The sequence below is a fragment of the Barbatula barbatula genome (assembly GCF_947034865.1).
Source record: "Barbatula barbatula genome assembly, chromosome: 1".
Taxonomy (NCBI): domain Eukaryota; kingdom Metazoa; phylum Chordata; class Actinopteri; order Cypriniformes; family Nemacheilidae; genus Barbatula; species Barbatula barbatula.
In genome coordinates, this window is record NC_136766.1 from 10,825,434 (window position 1) to 10,848,281 (window position 22,848).

A 22,848-nucleotide genomic window follows, 5' to 3' on the forward strand; every position below is an offset into this window, starting at 1 on the left:
ATATTGCTTATTTCTCCCTGAACTCTTTGTAATTCGCTTTGGATAAAAGCGTCTGCTAAATGACTAAATGTAAATGTAAAGTTAACAGGTGAAATAATTTGAACTGCTCCAAAGGTTAACTACTGTTTTTTCTAAATCCTATTATTTACATAGCAATATATAAAAATTTACCGTTCTTAAAGTACTTCTGTACAGTGATGGGATCTGTTTAACACATCACTAACAATTAATTATTATTATTAACCTAATAATTGATATGATCTGCACAAAACTTAACAAAACAAAACTTAAAGAGCTTTTTCATGCAGTTCCTTATATCTTCAGGCCAGACCACCAATCAATGCTTTGAACATAAGTCAGAAATATTGCGTTTTATGTAAGATATTACCCTGCCTCTAAAAGAACATATTATAAAAGCTATAAAATTGAAGGCAGAGGCGAGGTTAATATCTACCCCTGAAAAAAATGGCATTGTCTGATATGTATGCCTGTTCTGAATGTAATTCCCCAGCTGTTATTTTTCTGATTGTGATTTCTTAATTTACATTAAGGTTTTGTAACAGAGAAAGAGACTCAAATTATGAATAAACTGAAGAATTACAGAAAATGAGCATTTACCCCTGCACGCTTTAGAAAAAACATTTTATTTACATTTACAGCATGTAACTGTATGAACTACAATCTCTTGTATTTTATATTTTTTCATGGTTAACGTTTAGTTAGCTGTATTCCCAAAGCATTATGATCTGATCAGCAAATGTGAAATTCGATAGAAATATTATTGGTTATTTTCAATAACAGTTCTAGCAGAAACGTGTCAATAAAGAGACATTCTCTTGCCATAAAGAAAAAAAATCACTTCAGTTTAGCATAGAAATCTAAAATGAGTTACCAATAACAAACAAATTACAAGAAGAAAACCAAAGAGAATTGGTTTAGTCCAACATCACAGATTTTCTATATGTAGACCGTGTAGGCATCATTGATCTAGTAGCTTCAGTAACTGATGCAGTGCTCAGGAACACTGAAGCAGATAGAAGCAAGCTAGCATTCATGTACATACCCTCTGAAAACTGAGACATTTTCATCTTTTTTGGCCCAATGCTATTTTTTATTGTGACAATTTATTCCACCTATTGTTTTGTATATGTACAATAAAAAATAGTAGTAACATTTTTTTAAATAAAATTTTAAAAGCTAAAACAAAATGCCCTGGAAGCAACGGTTTATGTAATGTAAACTTATGTCGTTATAATTCATCTTTCATAAAGTATATGAATAGCAATGAGGGTAAAAGTAAAAGGCCAATGAATAAATGAAGAGTAGAATTGACCATTAAATCAATAAGGAATGATGGAAAATAACATTTGTTTGCTTGATCTCAGAATTTGATGAGAAATTCTCAATGAAAGACTGTGATAAACATACTCTAACATGTAGGGTTGGTTATAATCGTCTGCATACATTGTTATCTGATGAATTCCCTGCTGTCAAACATGTCTTTCTAAGATTAATATAGTCATGATGAATTAAAGGTATAGTCTTCATGTACCTTTTAAAAGCCTTTGAAATAAAATCGGAATGAGGTTAGCTACAAGAGCTGGCTGGTCAGAAACCGCAGGCTTTCCAAAATGATTAAAAGTGGAAGTGAGACATACAACATCAGTCTATAGCATTCACCATCAAAAACATAAAAAAGCACCAAACACAACTGGTAAAAAAAAGGGAGGTTTTATGTAAAGGCATACACACATGGTATACAAACATATGCTTTGCATGCATTTTTGTATGGATGCAGACACATGTTAGGGAACGTATGCATTCAACCAGGTAAAATATAATATTAAAATACACACACATTTGGTAGAGAATGGCAAAAACAGGAAATCAAAGCTGACGGTACACATACAAAGTGATTTTTAACAGTAAAACCCTGTGGTTGACTAATCATTTCTGTTGAAAACAATTATTGCAGCTCTCAAATAAACGATAAACATTTCAGTGCTGGCCTACACTCGTATGACATATTTTGTCCAGACAGTGCAATTCTCACTAGGTCATTGGTTTCCATAGTGACTATAGCAGGCTATATTTTATTATTTATTTCCTTATTGTCTGAGACCCGCGCAGGAGACTTCAAATCCAATTTTCTCACTCAGGGTTATTTCTAGTCTTACATGCCATGAAAATTACATTTCTGTGTTTTGGTTTAAAGTCACACAAACTTGGTATTGGGCCAACTAATGTACGAATCAGATGTTCAATGATGTATCATTAATGTTTTGGTCACATGTCATTGGCATTGACAGATTTACAAATCCCACAATTTACTTTTATTGAATTCATGGTTATTGACCCTTCACTAAACCCTGCCCCTTTTTATTGCTGATTACTGAGGCAAGCTTTAGTTTTATTTTCAAATGTCCATATAAAATAGGGAAAATGAAATGGTTTTTTTTCATCTATCCTGAAATGAAGTGTGACATTCCTAATATTTTTATCTGCTAATCTCTCAAATTAATTGTTTAATTGCACAGTATCAGGATTAAAACTCAGTTTAAAGGAATTACAGTTGATAACATTAGTGTTAGTGATCTAAACTGTGTGAGAATGTCAACTATTAAGTTATAATATCAAATCATAATTGAATTGATGTTAAATAAATAACATAGATTAACTTGCAGCAAAGGTGGAAGTTCTTACTAACATTAAACATGTTTGTTAAGAAATTCGGTACAACACAAAATCCACAGTCAAATCCACAGCATGTTCTTTTGAAGTTTCATTAAAAGATTTTTGAATGAAAAACAATGTGTGTGTGTGTGTGTGTGTGTCCTTTCTGGGTACCTTGTGTCATAATTATAATTTGAATTCCCATCCAATTTCACCAACATGTAAATTTGCCATGAAATAAAAAACATTTGGTGTGGTAGGATTGTTTAGTTTAAAGTGACTTTTAAAAACGACAGAAAAATATAAAATCCAGGCTGACAATTTTAATAAGAAATTTCTTTACATGTCTAGCGCGGGCCTGCTATTCATATCTAAATGCTCCATGCAATTTGAAGTCTGCTGTGTATTCATTGGCCAGTATTTGTTTGAAGGATTCAGTGTCTTGGAATACAAAAACACGTTTAAGCAAAGGGATGCCAAAAGTGAAAAAAATAACAATAACTTTAATCTCATTGCTCTCATGGCAGATGAACTTAATTTTAGCAACAAATGAAAGAAAAACATTCATTCCCCCAGTCTGCATTGAAAAAGAGAAAAAATAATAAAATATTTTTATGATTCATGATAGTCACTTCACATATCTTCAATAAATAAGATTTGTAAAGACACTTGTTAAAATAATACATACACCCAGACTCTCAATGACACTGCTGAATGTCTTAATTCAAGCTGCTGCCTTCATGAAAGCATGTCCGCAACCAAATATGAAACCTCATTAGTACAGTTTAGTTCATCCAACTGAAAGCATGGTCAAATTTGCGTCTCCTGTACGTTATCCTTTGAGCTGGCTTGAATTAGTAAAGGTTCATGCACCGAACTATGCAAAGAGCTGAGAGTGGCCATGTGGTTATAAGCAGTTTTGTAGGAATTATAGTGGTTGTAATGGTCATGCTCCAGAGGTGGAAGAGTCAGGTGACTCTCCATGGCTGGAACCCTTGTCAGCTCCTCATCAACATTGATGATCTCAATGGTGCGGGTCGGTCCATCGTGATCCTGCTGGTGATGCTGCTTGCGCATCTTGTAGAATATTATGAGCATGACAGCAGCCATAAGTGTGATGGCCACGAAGCAGCCGATGATGATCTTGGTGGTTTTCATCACCTCCTCTAAGCCATTGAGAGCCCCATCCATGTCTGTCACAGGAATGGTGTATGCCCTCTCTGTGGCGATGGGTGTTCCCCTTGTGGTTGAGGAGGAAGCCCAGCCAAAGGAAGGCTGCACTGGTGTCCTACTGTCCCCATCGTTTGGGGTTTCTATTGTCTCTACGGTCACTGTCGTAAAGTAGCTGAAACCACTGTTGTCAACGGTGGTCACATTGAGGACAGCAGAAGCTGAAATGTTGCCCAGCGTGTTGCTTACAATGCAAGTGTAGGTTCCTGTGTCCTGGACGGTGACGTTGGTGAAGTTTAGCGTTCCATCATTTTGGACAGAGATGCGCATCTTGAGTGTCCCGTGTGTTAAGATGGAGCCATTTGGTGTTAGCCAGCTGACTGAGGTCACTGAATTCGTCTGACATTTGAGCTCTGCTGCCATTCCTTCAGTCAAATTGAGGTCAGCGGGAGGGTCAACAATAACCGGGGCATAGCACTGAAAGTAGCTCTGGTCCAGCTCGCCAACGTAGCGCCCCTTGAGGCTGAGAGGGGAATTGCAGCGGGCACAGCAGCTGGTGTTAGCCGGGACAGTCTCTCTCAGCCACCAGCTCAGCCAAAGAATGTCACAGTTACAGTTCCAAGGATTGTGATGCAAATGCACCCGCTGCAGGTGGCGCAAAGGTGTGAAGAGATCATGGGGCAAAACGGTGAGGTTGTTGTGTGCCAGGTTGAGCTCTCTTAACGACTGCAGGTCATCCAAGGAGTTCCGTTCTATGGTTTGGACTTGGGCATGCATCATCCACAGCTTCTGAAGATGGATGAGGCCCTTAAAAGAACTGGGCTGGATCACTGTGAGCTGATTCCCAGACATTTCCAGCTCGTCCAGGCGAATCAAGGGCTGGATGTTGGGGACCTCTTTGAGGTTACACATGCCCAGGTTCAAGTAGCGAAGGTTACTCAAGCCCTGAAATGCTCCACTTGAAATGTAGGAGAGACGCTTCAGCTCCCCCAGATCCAACCTCCGCAGGGACGGCAAGCGACTGAAGGCATCAGACGGTATGCTCTCTATAGGGTTATTCCTAAGCCACAGCTCCTTCAGTTTTGAGAGATACTCAAAGGCGCCATTTGGGATGGTTGTGAGGCGATTGTCAAAGAGCTCCAGAGTGTTAAGGCTGGTCAGCCCATTAAAGGCGCCAATCTCAATGTTGCGGATGTGGTTCCTGCTAAGCTGAAGAATTTCTAGGTGTCGGAGATGCTTGAAACTGTCTACTTTGATCACTTGTATTTGATTGTCCTGAAGGTTTAGATACCGTGTATTGGTGGAGATGCCATCAGGGACATCCTTTAGAGCCCTGCGTGTACAGATGACCTTACTAAATTGGTTGCTGCAGGAACATACGGATGGACAGGTTTGAGCTCGCACCAATCCAGCGACGACAAGCAACTGCAGGGCTAAAAGCAGGAGAAACAAGGGGTCAAACCAAGCCCCTTTCCATCTAGGACCTCTCAACATCTGGCGCTGATGGTAAGAGGTCATCTTGTTCAACATTCATAATTTAATGCCCACCGATTTTCTCTCCCAAAACATTTACAGGCAGTCTGAAAAGAAAGCAGATGAAAAAAATATGTTAGCAATAACATGTCATGTTGAAGTGTCAGCACAGCTGATGAGAGTAAACCAGAACATCGGAGAAAATCTCAAAAGTGTGAAAAGACACTATTTTGTCCAGTTTCTGACATTCTTAAACTAAAAAGAAACCGAACTGAACTATATTACAAAGATGCATACTTTGCCCCAGGGATATTTTTGTTCTTTTTATCAGTGTCAAACTAAAAGAATTACTGCACCATTGAAAACGTACTATGAGAACTGCACATGCAAAAAAATTATTTTTACATCAGACTGATAAATTAAGCATCATTACTGTCACACTTGTTTAATGAGCCTCCACACAGAACCATACACCAAGGATGCACACAATAAATGACTGAAACACATCATTTTCTTCATTTAGTTTTACAGCTACACTCAATCAGAAGCGAGCTTAGTCAAGTATTCGTCAAGTGTCTTTACTTTCTTGACCTAATCCAGGGAGCCCCTAATTATGAAAGGGCTTGCTCTCTTGAAATGAACAAGGGAAAAATTATGTAATATTAGTTTCAAAGGAAAATCATAAGAAGTTACTGAATTCAAAATCAAATTACAGAGAAAAGCTAACCATAACCAGTAAAGAAAAAGTATAAGTGTGTTAATTAAATAAAGGTTTAAAATACAGGTGTTTTCTCAAATACTCAGTATGCAGTAAATCGAGACATATTGAAATCTCGCCACCACCAGCTGTCAGGGACATGGATTAAGTTTAGCACAAGACACTCACTGGGTATATCCAGCAGATAAGGATGTGTATTTGGCTTGTATATTCCACACTGTATGTTTGGTATCAAAATTGCTACATAGCAACCAAATTGTCAAAACCCAAAAGGAATGTGCCGCTGCTGAGGCATACGCTAAATTTATCATTCTCTCAGGTATCTCAGGTCTCTGCCCTGTTACTGTTTTCTGAAAATATGATGTTGCCTATTATTTTATTTTAATTGGTATTCTCATAAACAATAAAGGAAATGGGACCTCTGAGTCTACAAATGATAAAAAACAACTCACAAATTCATACAAAAAATAAGATTGCTTCCTTGCTGACAAAACGATGCAGACAAAAGAAAACACATGCATTATACTATATGCAGTAGCCATTTTGTTTTTCTGGTGTTATTACACTAAGAGGACCTGCTTAAAATGAGGAACATTGTATGTCTCAAGCTACAGTATTTCTTTATAGTATGTAGCACAAAGCTATTTTATGTTTTCAGAATATTTTTTTAAAAAGCATTATTTTACTTTTCTAAAATTATGTGAATATGGGACAAGAATTATATTTTGCCACTGCACAATAAAAGCCACCAGAAGACCTTATGAGTTCTATTTTGAGAGTGTGTTTATAAAAAGAACTTATCAATCATACTGGGGTAATGAATTGTCGTATAAGAAACAGTAGCAGAAATATATAAACCCCTCAGCAACCTCAAGACACACGAGTGGCTTTATGTTGGTTTATATATGCTATTATACATTAAGTGCAGACAATAAATGTACCGGATGACTGAGCGCATTAGATCGCAGTCTGTTGTTTGCAACAGTATGCCGGATGAAGACTGCATATATCACATGCTTTATCAGTGAAAATCAATTCTAAATAGTTTTGTTTTTTACACAGCCCAGTTTTCACAGAATAAATTGAGCAATTTAACATGAATTATCTGCCATTCTTCTCTGTGATATCCCATTACACTATGAAACGCCTCAGAAAATGGTCTTGTTGTAAATCTGGGCTGCTGATCATCTCATAAACGTAAAATAGTGAACTGTGATTGATTTAGTCAGAGAGCGACATCAATCTCTCTGTTTGGCAATGAATGTTAGTTAGCAGCTGTATAATTGACACCTTACTGTGAGATGCTGAGAGAACTTCCAGTGGACCCACATTTATTTAATGACATGCGTGAGGTAATCAGGCCACGTCCTGGCAGGAGCCTCTTCATCAAACCAAGAATAACCAAGGAATTTATAGAGCAGGCCGACTAATATGAGATATTGATTGGTTGATTAACTTAAGTCTGCCATAAATAATTGCAAACACAATAATTATTCTAATACCATATTTTATTTCATTAAGTACAGAAAAGCAACATCTGCACATTATCCACCATGCAGGAGCGATTGTTTTTATATCCTTTGTACTCCTTTTAATGTGAAACAGAGCAAGAAATGTTCAAGACGTACTTGCTATTCTTTTATATAAAAAGAAAGTATATGGGGATTTAAGCTGTCAAGTCAAATAATCATCTGAAACCATAGATTTAAGCTTGAGTAGATTACTAAAAATGTTATAATGGTTTTGTCATTTTAGAGCTAATCACCCTCAGTTAAAAGACCAGTTAAAGTACCAGACCCTCAAGTTGTTCCAAATCTGTACAAATGTCTCTGTTCTGATGAACACAGAGAAAGATATTTGGAAGAACGCCTGTAACCAAACAGTTCTCTGTGTTCATCGGAACAAAGAAATGTATACAGATTTGCATCAACTTGAGGGTGAGTAAATGATGCCAGGATTTATATTTTTGGGCAAATAGTCCCTTTAACATTCAAGTAACACAACATTGCACCAGTTGTGTTCCGTAGAAGAACAGTACAGTCTAACAGTCTGAAACAAGGATGAAGCAGCGATACATTTTTATTTGGGCGCTGAACAGTTTTTAACAGTTTTTTTTCAATGGTGGTCAAGAACTGTTTGGTTACAAGCATGCTTCCAAATATCTTTCTCTATGTTCATCAGAACAAAGAAATGTATTCGGATTTGGACCAACTTTAAGGTAAATGTAAATGAAGACAGAATTTCTGAATGAACTGTTCCTTTAAGGACATCAGGGAAAATCCTTTCTTTAAAAAAACAAAGCAAATATTATGTAAATACCAGTGTTACAGGCACATTTAGGCTCACAAAAGCTCAATTGACCATCCTCATGGGGGATGTGAGGAGTGCTGGTTTACTGTATGAATATTGCCTTATTCTCAATCACCATCTGCATTTAACCTCGCAATCAAGGTCAATAGGTCTGTAAAATGCATCTTAAGAGACGAGAGCGAGGATGTGGACTCACACATGGTGATCAGCTGTCTAAAGTATACAGTATATTTATCGTTGGGAGCGACTCTTCAGTGAACTCGGAGCTCAACGATCGTTTCAATGTCGAATGTGTACCGCTATCTCCTTTGTTTGATGTCAGATTCCAGGATTCTGATTGGCCAATACAGTCTTATGGTTAAGGTTATATCGCCACCTGTTGGTTTGGCATGCTTTTGACGGCACTTTATAGCGTGTTTTGGACTTTCGTGTGGCCGCGGGTTTTTTAAAACGAAGAAGTGAAAACTCAGTTTATAGAAATACCTGTGTACGTGTGGACTAGGCCTGAGAGGCAACATAAAATTGCATGAGCAGTTATTAATTAAAAATAAAACAACTCAAAACATTTTATCGAATCACTCACACCCATAATAGAAAACTCTAGTGTGCTCTACATATTTACCCTAGAACTACATAAGGACAAACAACACACCAAAATGAGTTCTCTGGAGACAGTATGTTGTCTCCTCAAGACCTGGAAACAATGGTTTACAGAGAGGATTCTTCTTTGGGACGCCTGCCAAGGTCTTTACTTAAATGGGGAGACTGTGTTGAAGCCAAAGCAGAGCCTTCACAAATGGAAGCCCTCAAGTTGAATTTTCAAAGACTGAAGTGCACTATAAGTACGTGTCATGTTCACCTTGAGTAGACAATAACGTTAAACAATGTGATAAATCTGCTGTATTAAAGTGCGTGTGATCCTTGCTATTTATTTAACAACAAAGCTCATGTAAATAATATCATAATCTCTTTGTTACCCCTGTTTCAAACAATATAATTCATGAAAATATATTAATTCAACTTGACATCAGACGTAATATTATTACAATAAATATAACATTTAGGATACATTTAGAAATATAGTAAAACAGAAACAAACAGCTTGAACCCAGCATAAATAGAGAGTATACTAAATGTTGTGCAAAAAAAGAGAAAGAAACAGAGTGATGCACATCTTTCAAATGATCTAAGCCCTATCCTACCGATGTGTTTAAACAAGTAAAAATCAATACCTCACTTGCCTCTTAGAAGGGCTTTTCAAGCAGTTTAGCCAGAGAAAATAGATACAAAACGAAGGAGTGATGCAAATTACTCCCACATAGATCTTCCTCTGCGCCTCTGGTTCCCCTGCACATCCAGTTGGAGTCTTAGTCTGTAAAGTAATTTAAAAATGAAGCCTATACTTCAAGCGTCTAGGGCCAGGTATAATCTCCATAATCATTGGATTGTGCCAAACTAACTTATGCTGCCTCCATTATCATAATGACACTGATGAATAATCAGATGAAATGGCCGTAATCACACTTTTTTCCCCTCGCTCTTCTCTGGCTGTGTGGGAGGATCAGGCTGCAGGGATATATAGTCCACAGATCTAATGTTCCCACCGAATATCTCTAACGTCAGTGCGGTATGATGTTTTTTAAAGGGCTAGCATTTGGATCTTAAAGGAACGTTACTGTAGGTAGAAAATAACGTACATTAATGTACATTAAAGTTGAGCTTTAAATTCATGTAAGCACTAATGCTTTGTGGTTGCATTGAATTCGAGTGGTCTTCACAAGCAGCTTTTAATATCACTCGTATCACTTTAATGAACTTGTTAATGAGACTACCTCTCGTCATTTGCTCAGCCCAGATTCTCCTGGGCATTCTACTGAGAGCGACTTTCAAGGATTTGAATCAATGGAGATAACAGAGGCACAAACACAGAAAGAGGTTCTCTTTCTATTTAATTATGTTTCCTCCAGCCTATTAAATCAAGAAAATGAAATCGCAATGATTACTTGTAAGGATGTTTGCAGCCCTCACTTGGGAAATTATGACCTTCTGCAGTTAATTTTGCCACCTATTTATATTCATTTCAAAAAGGAGAACTTTCCTTCTCTAATGAACAACATAGGAAAAATCAACATTTGCACTCAACTTTGCAACTCTACAGGGAAACTCTGATTTACAGATGAGTTACAGATATTGATTTAAATCAAACCCGCTGCCGATATTTATGGCCGGCTGGTAAATCTTTAAAGGACCTCATGCTGATAGTCAGTTTTACGGTTTTGCGATTGACTTAAATATTGACTTCAATCATTTAACGGTGAAATATGGCATGTGCTGTCCTACGACGAACTATTTAGGTTTGTTGGCGAGTAGAAGGGCCGGTACAACAAATGAGCATGTGCTCGGCAGAAATCAAGCAGAGCCAGGAGCACTGTTAACAACATCTAGCCGTGAGGGAAATTTATTGACGTGGGATGGTGCCCCCCAATGTTCTATGATGTCCTGAAGTGTTGCCTCTTGTTAGCAAAAACATGTTTGCACTTCTAAGCAGTCAGGACTTATGCCAAAACTGCATCACAAGGTATTGCTGCAGGTGAGGGGACAAAAGTTGGTTCGCAAGGAATTAATCTCCACCGTGATCATCTTCTCAAGCTAAAACCGTACAGCCACAGGAAATGAAATGAGGCTAAAGCACGTACGGCTCCGTTGCACCCATTAACGTGGTTACTGCGAGCCGCTCTCGACAAATTGATGTCGCTGTGGCACCTAACCTAACTGCTGTAAAAATGTCTGTCTAGCTATTCTGAGCACACTACGTGGGCAATAGCAAGACTCCATCATATTTGCCATATAATGACATTAGCCATCTTCATTATAATAGACCCTCAGACTATTGTAGCAGATAGTCTTTCCAAGGGGAAGTGTTGGTACGGCTTATATGCCGCTCTCCCCCTGGGAGAAAATCCATATTGTAATGGGCTAAGGTGTTGAGTAAGAATACAATTACAAGACAAAGCGAGTCTTGGCAGCAGCCTGACTTGTTGGAAATATACAGCTGGAGGGATCGTGCATATTCTCTCATTGTGTCCTGGCAGAATTTTTAGCGAGGTGCTCTCAAGTCTGCCTGTTTGCTTGTGCGAGCAGACACAAAGCAAGCAGAGACATGACAAAAACATAAGCGCAAGACTGCAAAAATTAGCGAGTTAAGCTATTGCCTGATAGATTACAGTGCTTTATGTGCCTCTGGTTTAGCCTTAGAAACAGCTGTCAAGTCAAAGCACATGTAATAGGTTAAGGAGTGACAGTCCCCGAGATGCTCTTCATCCAGACTATCTGAGTACAGCGATTACAGCTGGGCCTGAGCCCTTCACATCATTTCAGTGTTCAAATTGAAAATCAGGGAGGCAGAATGCTGACCATGCTAAAACACAGCAGACAGCAATCTTTGAAGGCGCACCGCAATGACCCATGAATGCAATCTAAACCAAGCTAATCCAGAATCACAGAGGTTTGAATCAAGCACATGTAAAACAAATGCAAAATCAAAAGTTCCTCGCACCTAATCGACACTTTACATTGAGCTTTTACATACACACACGAAAAACATTCTATATCTACAGTCCTAGAACCCAGTCTTCCTATCTATTCAAGGTTGTAATCTACAGTAGACATGTATGCATGTGCACAGCAGCATGTGTGCTGCAGATACTTACTGTATCTAAGAGCAGGGATTTTCCTGCATAGAGAAATTGGAGCCGGCCGCCTCAGTCAAATTTCGTGCCGCCTCCGACTCTCTGCAATATTATTTCGAGTGTCTTCACAAAAAACACTGCGGGCATTAAACAGCTGCAGTAACGCCATTACTACAGTTGAGGCGTTGTTTCGTTATCAGAGCAGGGAACGCTGAAGAGTTCATTGAAAGAGCTATATTAGGTATCAGCTGTATTAGCTGTGTTCCACGGCTGTTCAGGTGTTTTACGTTCAATTTCTTGAAAAGGTTTCCTTAATGAACTCATTGATATGTTTTTAGCTGTTGAAGTTGGCTCGTTGAATCACCGTTATTCTGACTCCTTTGAATCGATGCGTTTAAACAGAATGTAAGAGATCAGCCAATCATTCAAACCGCAAGAAAAGATAGTTTGTGAATGAGATTTGCTCGACGGGTTAATATGGGCTGAAATGTTAGTTGAAAAGGATAAAAGGCTTATATTAAAATTTTATCTTTTCTGTTCGGGTAAATAGATTTACTGTTTTATATAACTTATGAGTTGTCATTTTCATCGAATTTTTATAACTTTGATATGTGTTTTGTTAAGCCACTTAAAGGAACGGTAAGCCTTCACGCTCATTGCACCACCTCCGCCTCATTTTGAGCCAGGGAAATCCCTGTAAGAGTATTATCAACAGCATCTTAAATGGGAATATTATTGTAACTTTGACTGTAAAAGTTTAAATAAGGATCCAGCTTTGTCAACTGCATCTACTGGTTATCGCCAGTAACATGATTTGCATTTTCGTGAAAGTCCTGGTGAAACAAAACATTACAATGCCCATTTTTTACATGAAATACTGCAGCGTTTATTGTAACTATTCTATTAACGTGGGTCGTTGTGTGCCCTCATATGCTGCGTTCCAAACAACTCGATTTCAGGACGTAAACTATCCGACTTGCTACCTCGTTAAATTCCAGTCAACCATGTGTCACATTCGCATGTGTACCACGTGATGTCACTATGAGACAGAGAACGTAACAGCAGTCTCTGTTATCGTTTTATGATAGCTATTCAAATGTAGGCGTTATATGTACCAGTTATTGGATATATTAAAGGAGTAGTTCACCTTCCAAATGAAAAGTCTGTCATCATTTACTCACCCTCTTGTCATTTCAAACCTGTATGACTTTCTTCCGCTGAACACAAAAGAAGATATTTTGAAGAAAGTTGTTAACAGCCCCCCATTCACTTGAACTGGTTACAAAAGAAGTGAATGGGGGGCTGTGCTGTTCTGTTACCAAAGTTTTTCAAAATATCTTCTTTTGTGTTCTGCAAAATAAAGAAAGTCATACAGTTTTGAAATGACAAGAATGCGTGTAAATGATGAAAGAATTTGAATTTGAACTACTCTTTTAACGTTCATGTTCATAAATATTCCGTGTTGTAAAAATAGCTAGCAGTTTGTTTATGACGATACAAACGATCACAACTTCTGGTTCACGGGGACTTGAAAGCTTACAAAATAAAAAGGCAGCAGGACATTTTTTATTATTTTTCATGCAGTATTAAAAATGCTTAGAAAAAATCTGATTATCGTTATTTGTTTGTATTGTTTTACTTTGTAAAACATTTTGAATCTTCTCAACAACAGTGGCTGCCTGTTTGATTGAAATAACATTCTTCACAAATACACATACATACATACCGTACGTATTTATACATTGCGGGGGACTCTCCAACTACTTTTATACCGTACAAACTCGACACCCCACCCCTAAAACTAATACAAACCTTTATGTTTTTTTACATTTCAAAGTTTTATTCACCAAATTACACTTTGGGGACCTCTGGCCGTTCTTGGACTATTACGGCGCTTGTTCGGACCCACATGTATAGAAACCTGCACACACACATGCACGTATTCACTCTTTTCTTTCTCTCTCTCTCTCTCTCTCTCTCCATCTCCATCCCCTTCCCACTGACCTGCTGGTTCCATTCTTATATGTAACGGCCACTGTTCATGATCCAATGAAATCCTGATGGATAAAACAGGCTTTCTTGTTGACTCTAGGAACAAGGAAGCTGGTTATGTGAAGCACACTAAGTATAATGGTTATTTTGAGATCTCTGTCATGTTTTGCTGCAGTGAATGCAGCTTTTCCTCTTTCAAGTTGCTGTGATTTTAATTCAACGACTGGACCCCACATTGTGTCCAGGCTGTTGCACAGCAGTTGTGACTCAGTGCTTACACTCACCCCTCTTTCTCTCTATTTTTTCTGTCTCCCTTTTTCCACACAAGCAGCTTGCTTAGAAATAATTCATGGGCTTGCATTAGGGCCACGACAGTCACGGCTAACAATTGCAAAAGCAAATTGATACAAGTTGCTCAAGGTTTATATATTTGAAATTAGTGTTTTAATAATGAAATCAACCGATTTCAATTTTGCTCTGAAGTGCTTGTCCACATTTCCTATTATATCTATTGCACATCCAGTATTTAAAGCATTTAACTTGCACCTAGAGACATATAATATGAAGATAACACAGTTTGAGTATTGTTTTCCTAAAATAAAGTGGAATGGTAATTTACAATACTGTATTGCAAACAACGTCATCTTAACATAAGGGGCCCATTTCACCATTCGTGCAGGTTACTTCACATAATGTATTATGTGTCAGTGAAAAAATTTGCAACAGACATACAGGTGGACAAGTTGACATGTCAATAGACCATGAGAAGCTATATATCGCTATTTCCCTCCATATAATCTGAAAGAAGTAGCTACTTATATTTTTCCGATCTCTTAAATTTATATCAGAAGACAGAGATAAAGCAGAATAGTGAGCAAGTGAAAGAGAGAGAGAGTGTCCGGAGACTGAGGCAAAGAGTGATAGTGGTGCATTAAAAGTCAGAGCACATTCAGTGCAGTGCCACATTCATTATGCATTAGCTAGGTTACCATGTGTAGTATAATTACAACACAAAATCTTATACAGAAATTGCGTTTATAGGTTATTCCATTCTGAACTCCAAAAGTAATCCCCGCCCTCAGATTCACGGGAGGTTGTCTGAATTTGCACAGCTGCAATTATCAAGATTTTTATTGCACTCAAAGAAAAATTGACAGTAATGTGGTCCACTGTACAGATACTGCAGGCAGCAGACATGGCAGATTCATTGTTGCCATGAGAACTTGGTGTTTTCACTTTCTGCTTCTGCTTCAATTAAACTTGATGATTGTACAAAGCAAGAATAGAACTAGCTAGCAAGAAACAAAATGACGCTTTGACCCTCCTGGTTGGGCACAAATGAAGGAGTCACAGCTAGCATGGTGCTCATCCCATGCATACAGATTGCATTACACAGCCAATCCACTCAAAGAGCCTTTGCTCCTCTAATGCACTGACCTGCCTTAGTGTGTGGAAGCAGCCTGTTTTGCTCAGCTAAATGCTCCCCATGGTCGATTTATACGGGACTGTTTTAGTCATCCAGCACCATGCTCGATATCGATAAAGGATCTGTTAGCAAGACACTATACTGTGTCACTATCGCACACCTACCAATGTTTAATGTATCGAGCTCTCTGGAAAGCAGGACATACAGCGGCTGACGCTTTGCATATTGACCACTGGTAGATAAGCCTGAGCCTTTAATTGAGATGAGGTGACAATTTGCTTGATTAATTTAGCAATGTACCGGGTTGAGATATCTATCACACCATCACATGCAAATATCACAAAATACAAAGTGAGCGTCCCCTGCCTGCCATTTCGAGCCGCTCATTCTAAACATCCAACACACCCCACCTCTCTTGTCTGTTTGGGGTACGATGGAGGAGCACCACGCGAAAGCAATCGGCTCCCAATCTCCCCACTGTTCCATTCAGCGCACCTACATGTTCTTGTGAGCTGTGCTTTTCACAGTTCAAAACAAATACATCTGCCTAGTCATTAACCTTAATGACTGCACTACACAGACAATGCAAAGGAGAACGGGGAGGCAAACAGTGGTAACCATTACTTTCCCTGCTTGAGATTACAACAGGAGCAGCTGAGGGCCTCCAAGCTATAATCTCACTGTGGCCATATAGTCTCCTCCGTCATTAGTATTGACTCTGCATGAGGCCCAGCCAATTGAAGCACTCGGCTGCAAGCATGGCGGCACACATAAATTCAGCATGTTTCAAGACTCTGAGTGGCTCTCTAAGGAGGCCGGCACGTTACTTCAATTCATTCAGTTTTTCGCTTTTACAAAACTACCTTTTTACAATAGGGTACAGTGGAACTCTCCTTCAGCTCTGCAGAAGTGGCTTGGGATAAAACTGTTATGCACATGTTTTGACCTTTATTAGGAAGAAAATAAAGAATTGTTTCATGGTTCCAAAGATTGAACGAGACACCGATTGAATCATGAATTGAGCTGTTATGAAACATACTGTATACAGCACTGTCAAACAGACCTATAACGTGGGAGCACATCAATTCTTTTTTAATGCCCGAACCCAAAAAATAAATGATGTCATCATGTCATTCATAACGTACAGTATATGATTCCTCCTTCTGTGAAACACAAAAGATGATATTTTGAGAAATGGTTTTGTGTCCACACAATAGAAGTCAATAGGGTCCAGTGTTGTTTGTTCTTCAAAATATATTTTTTGTTCTCTTCATAACAATGAACAATTGTAATTGATATAATAATGATTTGTTTTATATTGCTGTTGGCTTTATTTACTGTAAGTTATTCTATATTGCTTGTCAATTATACAATTTTTGTAATGCATGACCTTACAGGTATAGTCATTCTTCTGTGGAAAACAAAAGAAGATATTTTAAGGGATGTCTCAGGGTTTTTGTGTCCATACATTGGAAGTCAAAGGGGTCCATTGTTGTTTGGTTACCAATGTTCTTCAAAGAAAGTCATACAGGTTTGTAGAGTGAGTAAATGATGAAAGAACCTTTTATCATAATAAAACACAACATAATAGAATTTACTTATGAACTACATAAGCGATTTCCTTATTGTGCTTATTATTAACAAATGTTATAGCCCTGTCGTCATTGTTTACTGTAATAAAAACACTTATGGTAATTGAAGTTATTGTAGTGTGCTTATCAATAGTAAAAAATACTTTAACTGTGCTGTATTATATAAAAGGCGACAAGCTGCATAAGACTGGAGCATCAGAAGAGCATGTATTTGTTTCTACAGTATTTGCACCTTGTACTGCTCCAGCTCATGCATGGTATTCCCTGGACTATTGTGTGTCTGCTGAAGTTTTCGATCTATACTACTCTTGTATTTCAGTAATGTACTCTTTGGCATTTCATATTAGGAGAGTCTGTTCGAAATGTTTTCAATGCGAAACCCTTGCAACCCTATACAATGTCACAACAGCATGTATTCTAGCAAGTCTGTGATTTATCAGCCTCGAAGACACGGATCTCTTTGACACACTTCTGTTTCTGAATCCAGGCCAAGTGATCTGAGAACCTTGAAAAATGCAACCGCCGCCTTGATGTTCCTCTCCCATATCAAAAATATGCTGAGAGTGGGAGAAGACATCCTCCAGGGGAGGGGAAGGGTGCTTGTTTGAAAGGGGTTCCAATATAATGAGCAACCCAGATTTGTACTGTGGCTTCTATGCCTGTGATGACAAACACATAGAGTAATCAAGGCAAACTGATATTTATAAGCTGAGCTGAGCAGAGCACACGTCCCCTCTGTCTCCAGTGACTAATATTAGTGAAGAGCACAATTGTTGCCATTTGCCTCATCTGTAGGATATAGCGTTGACATAGGATTTCTGAATTGACAACCTGTGATTGTGTGACACTCTCTATTGCAGGCCTGACTGAACCATAAAGGCAGACTAATTAAAATGCACAGACATTTATTACAGTTACTGAGACCTGAGGGCACAGAAGTCAATTTAAATTTTTACTGAAATGAGAGGTTTGGTTAATAAGCTGCTCAGAAGCCTTATTTCCATGGATTTTAAATGCATTAACTATAACCTCCCCATTTCATCGCGCCTGTGCACAACCCTGGCTCCTCTCCAGCGCACCAAATGTCCCTCAGAAAGTATTTTTTCCCCGAGTGGTCGCGTATGGCATTAGACATCTGCTGCAGAACTAAATACAGTGCCGCATGCTTGCGCCCTCATTTATCCGTTGCCATTTGGGCTCCATCCTGTTTCCCAAGACACTGACTGATTTGCGCTAGTCACCTTTTGCTAATGTAATGCACATCCGCACATTGATCTACATAAACAATTGACAGATATAGTATGATCACAGAATTAGAGAGGCGGTCATATAAAATGTATTAAAACAAAAATCAATGATGCTGTGATGGAAATACACAGAGCTTTGTATAAATGTACACAGCTTCTCGGGCCTATACCTCAAGCCATGTGGAATGGATTTAATCATTAGTGTGTGTCACTATGCAGGGGAGTTCATTACATATAAGCTTGATGAATTTTGCTCTGGCTCCTCCAAATGAGATTTGAACCCATGACCCCAATAATGCTAGGCAGGCAATGAGCAAGGAAACCAGGTTAGGCTACTCTAGCAGCACATTTACCACAGTGTTAGTTCAGGGAGATCTACTGTGACAACCTACATACTGTTGGTAATAAACCACAGTATCATCACTCTCGTACAAATTTGCACAAGAATAATGTGAACAGGCACTCACAGAGGCCGCATGACCTGGTAACAGCCTTGGGTGATTCCAGAATTATCATCAGCGAGAATCTGCCCCAAGAGACCTTATTAAACATAAGTTTAAAGCCTGATTAAAACACTGAAACTCTGGAGGGTGTGTGCTATTGTGATTACTTGCTTTGTAGTTCAGACATCCTGGGCACAAGATCAGATATGAGGATTGTTGAAAGTTATAGGATAAACTACGCTCTACCAGCATGTGTCTTGTGGGCCTAAATTAATTAAATATTTTAGTTTTTGCCAAATTTTCATATTTTGAGTTATATGAACATCATCTGTGTAAATGATACTTCAGCCTACTGACAGTATTTGTTCATAGAATTTAAGAGCTGTCAAACGATTAATTGTGATAAATCGCATCCGGAATAAAAGTTTGAGTTCACATAATATATGTCTGTGTAGTGCATATTCATTTTGTATTTATAAACACATACACATACATGCATATATTTAATACAAATATAAAAATGAACATTTGTTTAACATTTCAATTATTGGTAAATATAAATAAATACATCTAAATATTTCCTAAATATATTAACATGTATGTGTATTTTATTGTGTTTATAGTACAAAATTAATATGCACAGTACAGGACATATATTATATAAACAAACTTTTATTCAGAATGCGATTAATCATTTGACAGCCCTAGAATTTGCAGTCTTGTTTGTAAGAAAGAGTTACTTGAGGGAGTATCTATGCTGTTTTAGTAATGGCATAATGTGTCTTCTAACATGAGATAGATTCAATCAATAACCACAAAATAATTGAATGTTTCAGTGAGCCTCCCAAGTGCTGTGTGCTATTGATTTTACATTGATTCTAATGGTCCAAAGGTCAAACAATTTTGCTATCCGCTTGTTAAGTTGTGACACTGTATGGGATTCTGTTTCCGGGTCCACTAATTTAAATTGAGGATATTATTAAAGCAGTTTATCACAAATTTAAGCGACACGTTTATTAATTTGCAGTGTACACTACAGTATCCATGCTTTATGGAATCTCCGGTATCAATATTTGAATAATTTGTAAACAATCACAGTGTGACCATGTGTGATTTTGTTATGGCGATAAAGGATGGGATCTGGGTATAAAGCAGTTTTACATAACGCCATCAGTGAATATTATAATTTTTGTTATTTTTCTATAGCTTCTGACAGAGCAGATGGACCTGGAAACATATGTGACCTTCCACATATGCTGATGCAGTCAGACATCTATCCCAATTTTACATTTTAATATATTCATCCTAGAGTGAGATAAACACGTCTGGCTTGCCGTCCATGAAGGAGGCTCTAAATTGCCCCTCTTAATTAAACTACTAAATTAAAACTATTTTAAATACTATATATCTTGAGTGAATTGGAATAGAGGCAGAGTGGGGGTCGTAGCGGATGCCGGAAGAATAGTCACAGGAGTGAAGCGAGCAACTCTTTATACACTCTTAGCCTTGTGATTGACAGTATTTAATGAACATGCTGCTCATGAACTTTCGTTTAGAACACGATTTAAAATTCCATCATCATACTTTTGTTGCTCGAAATTCCGCAGGGACACCACAAGATTAATAAAAGGTCATTTTTAAAGAGAAAGCCAGTGTGGCTGTATATCTTGTCTAACAGCTCTTCCTCTGACCTGAGAACTGTTAACCATGGTGTACTCATCCATTTGGCTATACTTTGTCTCCAGCGCAGAAAGGACATTTTTCTTCAAAATAACCTTGCCAAATTACAGTGGATCTTTTGCATTTTTAGAAGAAGCTATTACATGGATTTCATTCAGTCTCTGTCATTAAACCATTCAATTTCGCACAAGACATGACAAGATGATCTCTAAGTCTGACTCACATTAGAGATGGTCTTTCTGAAGTATCAGGTTAAGCAGAAGCATTTCAACTGCTTCATTTTTCTCTAAATGTCAGAAATTACTTAGGTTAATGGGAGCAATATTGGCTAAATGCTCTCGTTTACAGGCTCTTCCTCCCTGCATGCCTTGGGGGAACTGAATGGTATGTGGCATCTTTTTGGCTCAGCTGACACATTTAATACATTAACACTCATTTTTATGACAGCAGAGCAGTGCCTTCATAATTCACATTCTCTGAACTGTTTATGACATGTTATTTGGATTTGTTTGGATGTAGTCCAAATATGCACCAAATAATTCCAGGAATCCTATGAAAGCAAGATTTCAACCACAGGACGTCATCACAGCTGGTATTTTAAAAAGTACAATACTACAGTACATAGTAGGTTATTGCATATTACAAATGAATTTAAAACCTGGACCCAATAGACGTGTGATCCAAATCACACATTTAATTTGAGCAAATTATTTTTTTCTAATTGAGCTATTTGATGCTTTGATTTAAGCTGGATAAGATGATTAGGGTGCACACTAGAATGAAATGCTTAGAACATCTGTCATGGAAAGATAAAGCCTAACCTCTAGTATGTCTAACTAACACAGAAAATGTATGAGTTATTTTCCATCTAAAAGCATTAGTTTTTGTCATATGCTACTTTTTCAGCTTAGGTACATATGCAGAGCACAAAAAAGTGCTTTGTGATTGTGAAAATAATACAAAAAATTGTTTTTTAATTACAAAATGTAACTCATTTACACTTTTTTTAAACTAACTAACTAGGTAGGATAGGATAGTTACAAATACCAACTGAAAATAATGCAATCATCTGATTCACCCAAATGCAGCCCAATAAAGTAACACTTTTTCTATGTTTATGCTCCTTATAACAGCTCTTCTATCAAAAGATCCAATGCCTTTCAGCACCTTCCCAGAAAAGACAGCTCCTCAATACTCAACACCACTGGAGAAGCAACAACCCACGAACCCATGAATCATCCACCAAAAATTACGCAAGCGCTCTCAAAAACCAATACATGGCTGAGAAGCTTTTCCAATGAATCAGTCTTCGGTATACTATCCATTACAGCACCTCTTTACCAATGCACACGAAAGTTCTGAAGCATTTCGAGGGTTGAATGTTAAATGCAGATTAGCACCAGTCTGCGCTGCCAGCTTTCCTGGAACTAAACTGCTGTTTTTCTGTCACAAATATAAAATGTGTTATGACACATGGTGCGATTGAAACGTGTTACTTATGCAGCATTCAGGATGTCTAAAAAGTCACTGGAGTCTATTAGAATCAATAAGGAATAGTTCTGTCGACCATCATGGATCCTCTGCCTCTTCCCCTCGTCTTTTCAGAGCATAGCAATGCACATGTGAACAGAATATGAATGACCCAACGCCATATTCTAGTAAAAGTAATGGTAAATAGAGCAACAGAAAGGCATAAGAGAGATGAACACTTGAAATATTTCACAATCTACCAGATCAGTGTCAAAGAAGATAGATAGATGATAGATAGATAGATGATAGATGATAGATGATAGATAGATAGATAGATAGATAGATAGATAGATAGATAGATAGATAGATAGATAGATAGATAGATAGATAGATAGATAGATAGATAGATAGATAGATAGATAGATAGATAGATAGACATTACAATATATGAAAATTATTAATTAAACGTGAACTTAGGAGTAAATATAAAAATTGCAAAGCTTGTAAATAGATGAGCACATAACGGTCACATTAGTCTCCGGGTTCTTACCTATTTTTCAACGTGATGTGAGAAGCGATAGCGGTAAATGGGAGCATCACTGCAGCCCTCGCAAAATCCCACTTCATGTAGAATCCATGCACGATTTAAGGAGATGTAAGTAAGGGCAGGCGCGCACTAAAGCGGTCTGTGAGCTTTGACAAAGCAAAGCAGGTGCAAAAAGGGGGGGAGGGGGGCTAGAAGAAAAAATCTTATACAAAATGTGTAGAGGAAAAGCAGATAAATCACCAACGTTGGTATGTTTGGCTGGAAACGTACTATCCATATCCAGGAAAAAATGTCTGAATCGCATGGGTTTCAACAGCCTGTCTAGTCCAGTTCAATATTCCTTTAAGGTAAAATCCAGCAGAGTTAGTACTTAGTAGTGTAGGTATTGGCTCCCGATGTATCTCTAATCGCGATAAGC

General features: G+C 38.0%; 1 protein-coding gene across 1 annotated transcript; it reads right to left on the minus strand.

Moving 5' to 3' along the window:
* Nucleotides 1–1,718: 1,718 nt before the first annotated feature.
* lrrc4cb (leucine rich repeat containing 4C-b) lies at nt 1,719–22,570 on the minus strand. Its single transcript, XM_079453508.1, has 2 exons — nt 22,434–22,570; nt 1,719–5,423 (listed from the first exon to the last, which is right to left on the minus strand). Exon 2 carries the CDS (start codon nt 5,371–5,373, stop codon nt 3,484–3,486), a length of 1,890 nt encoding a protein of 629 aa, XP_079309634.1. The 5' UTR covers nt 5,374–5,423; nt 22,434–22,570; the 3' UTR covers nt 1,719–3,483.
* Between the last annotated feature and the right edge of the window lie 278 nt (nt 22,571–22,848).

Coding starts and splice junctions, on each gene's coding strand:
- lrrc4cb (XM_079453508.1), bottom strand. CDS start 5,373: ATGTTGAACAAGATGACCTCTTACCATCAGCGCCAGATGTTGAGAGGT.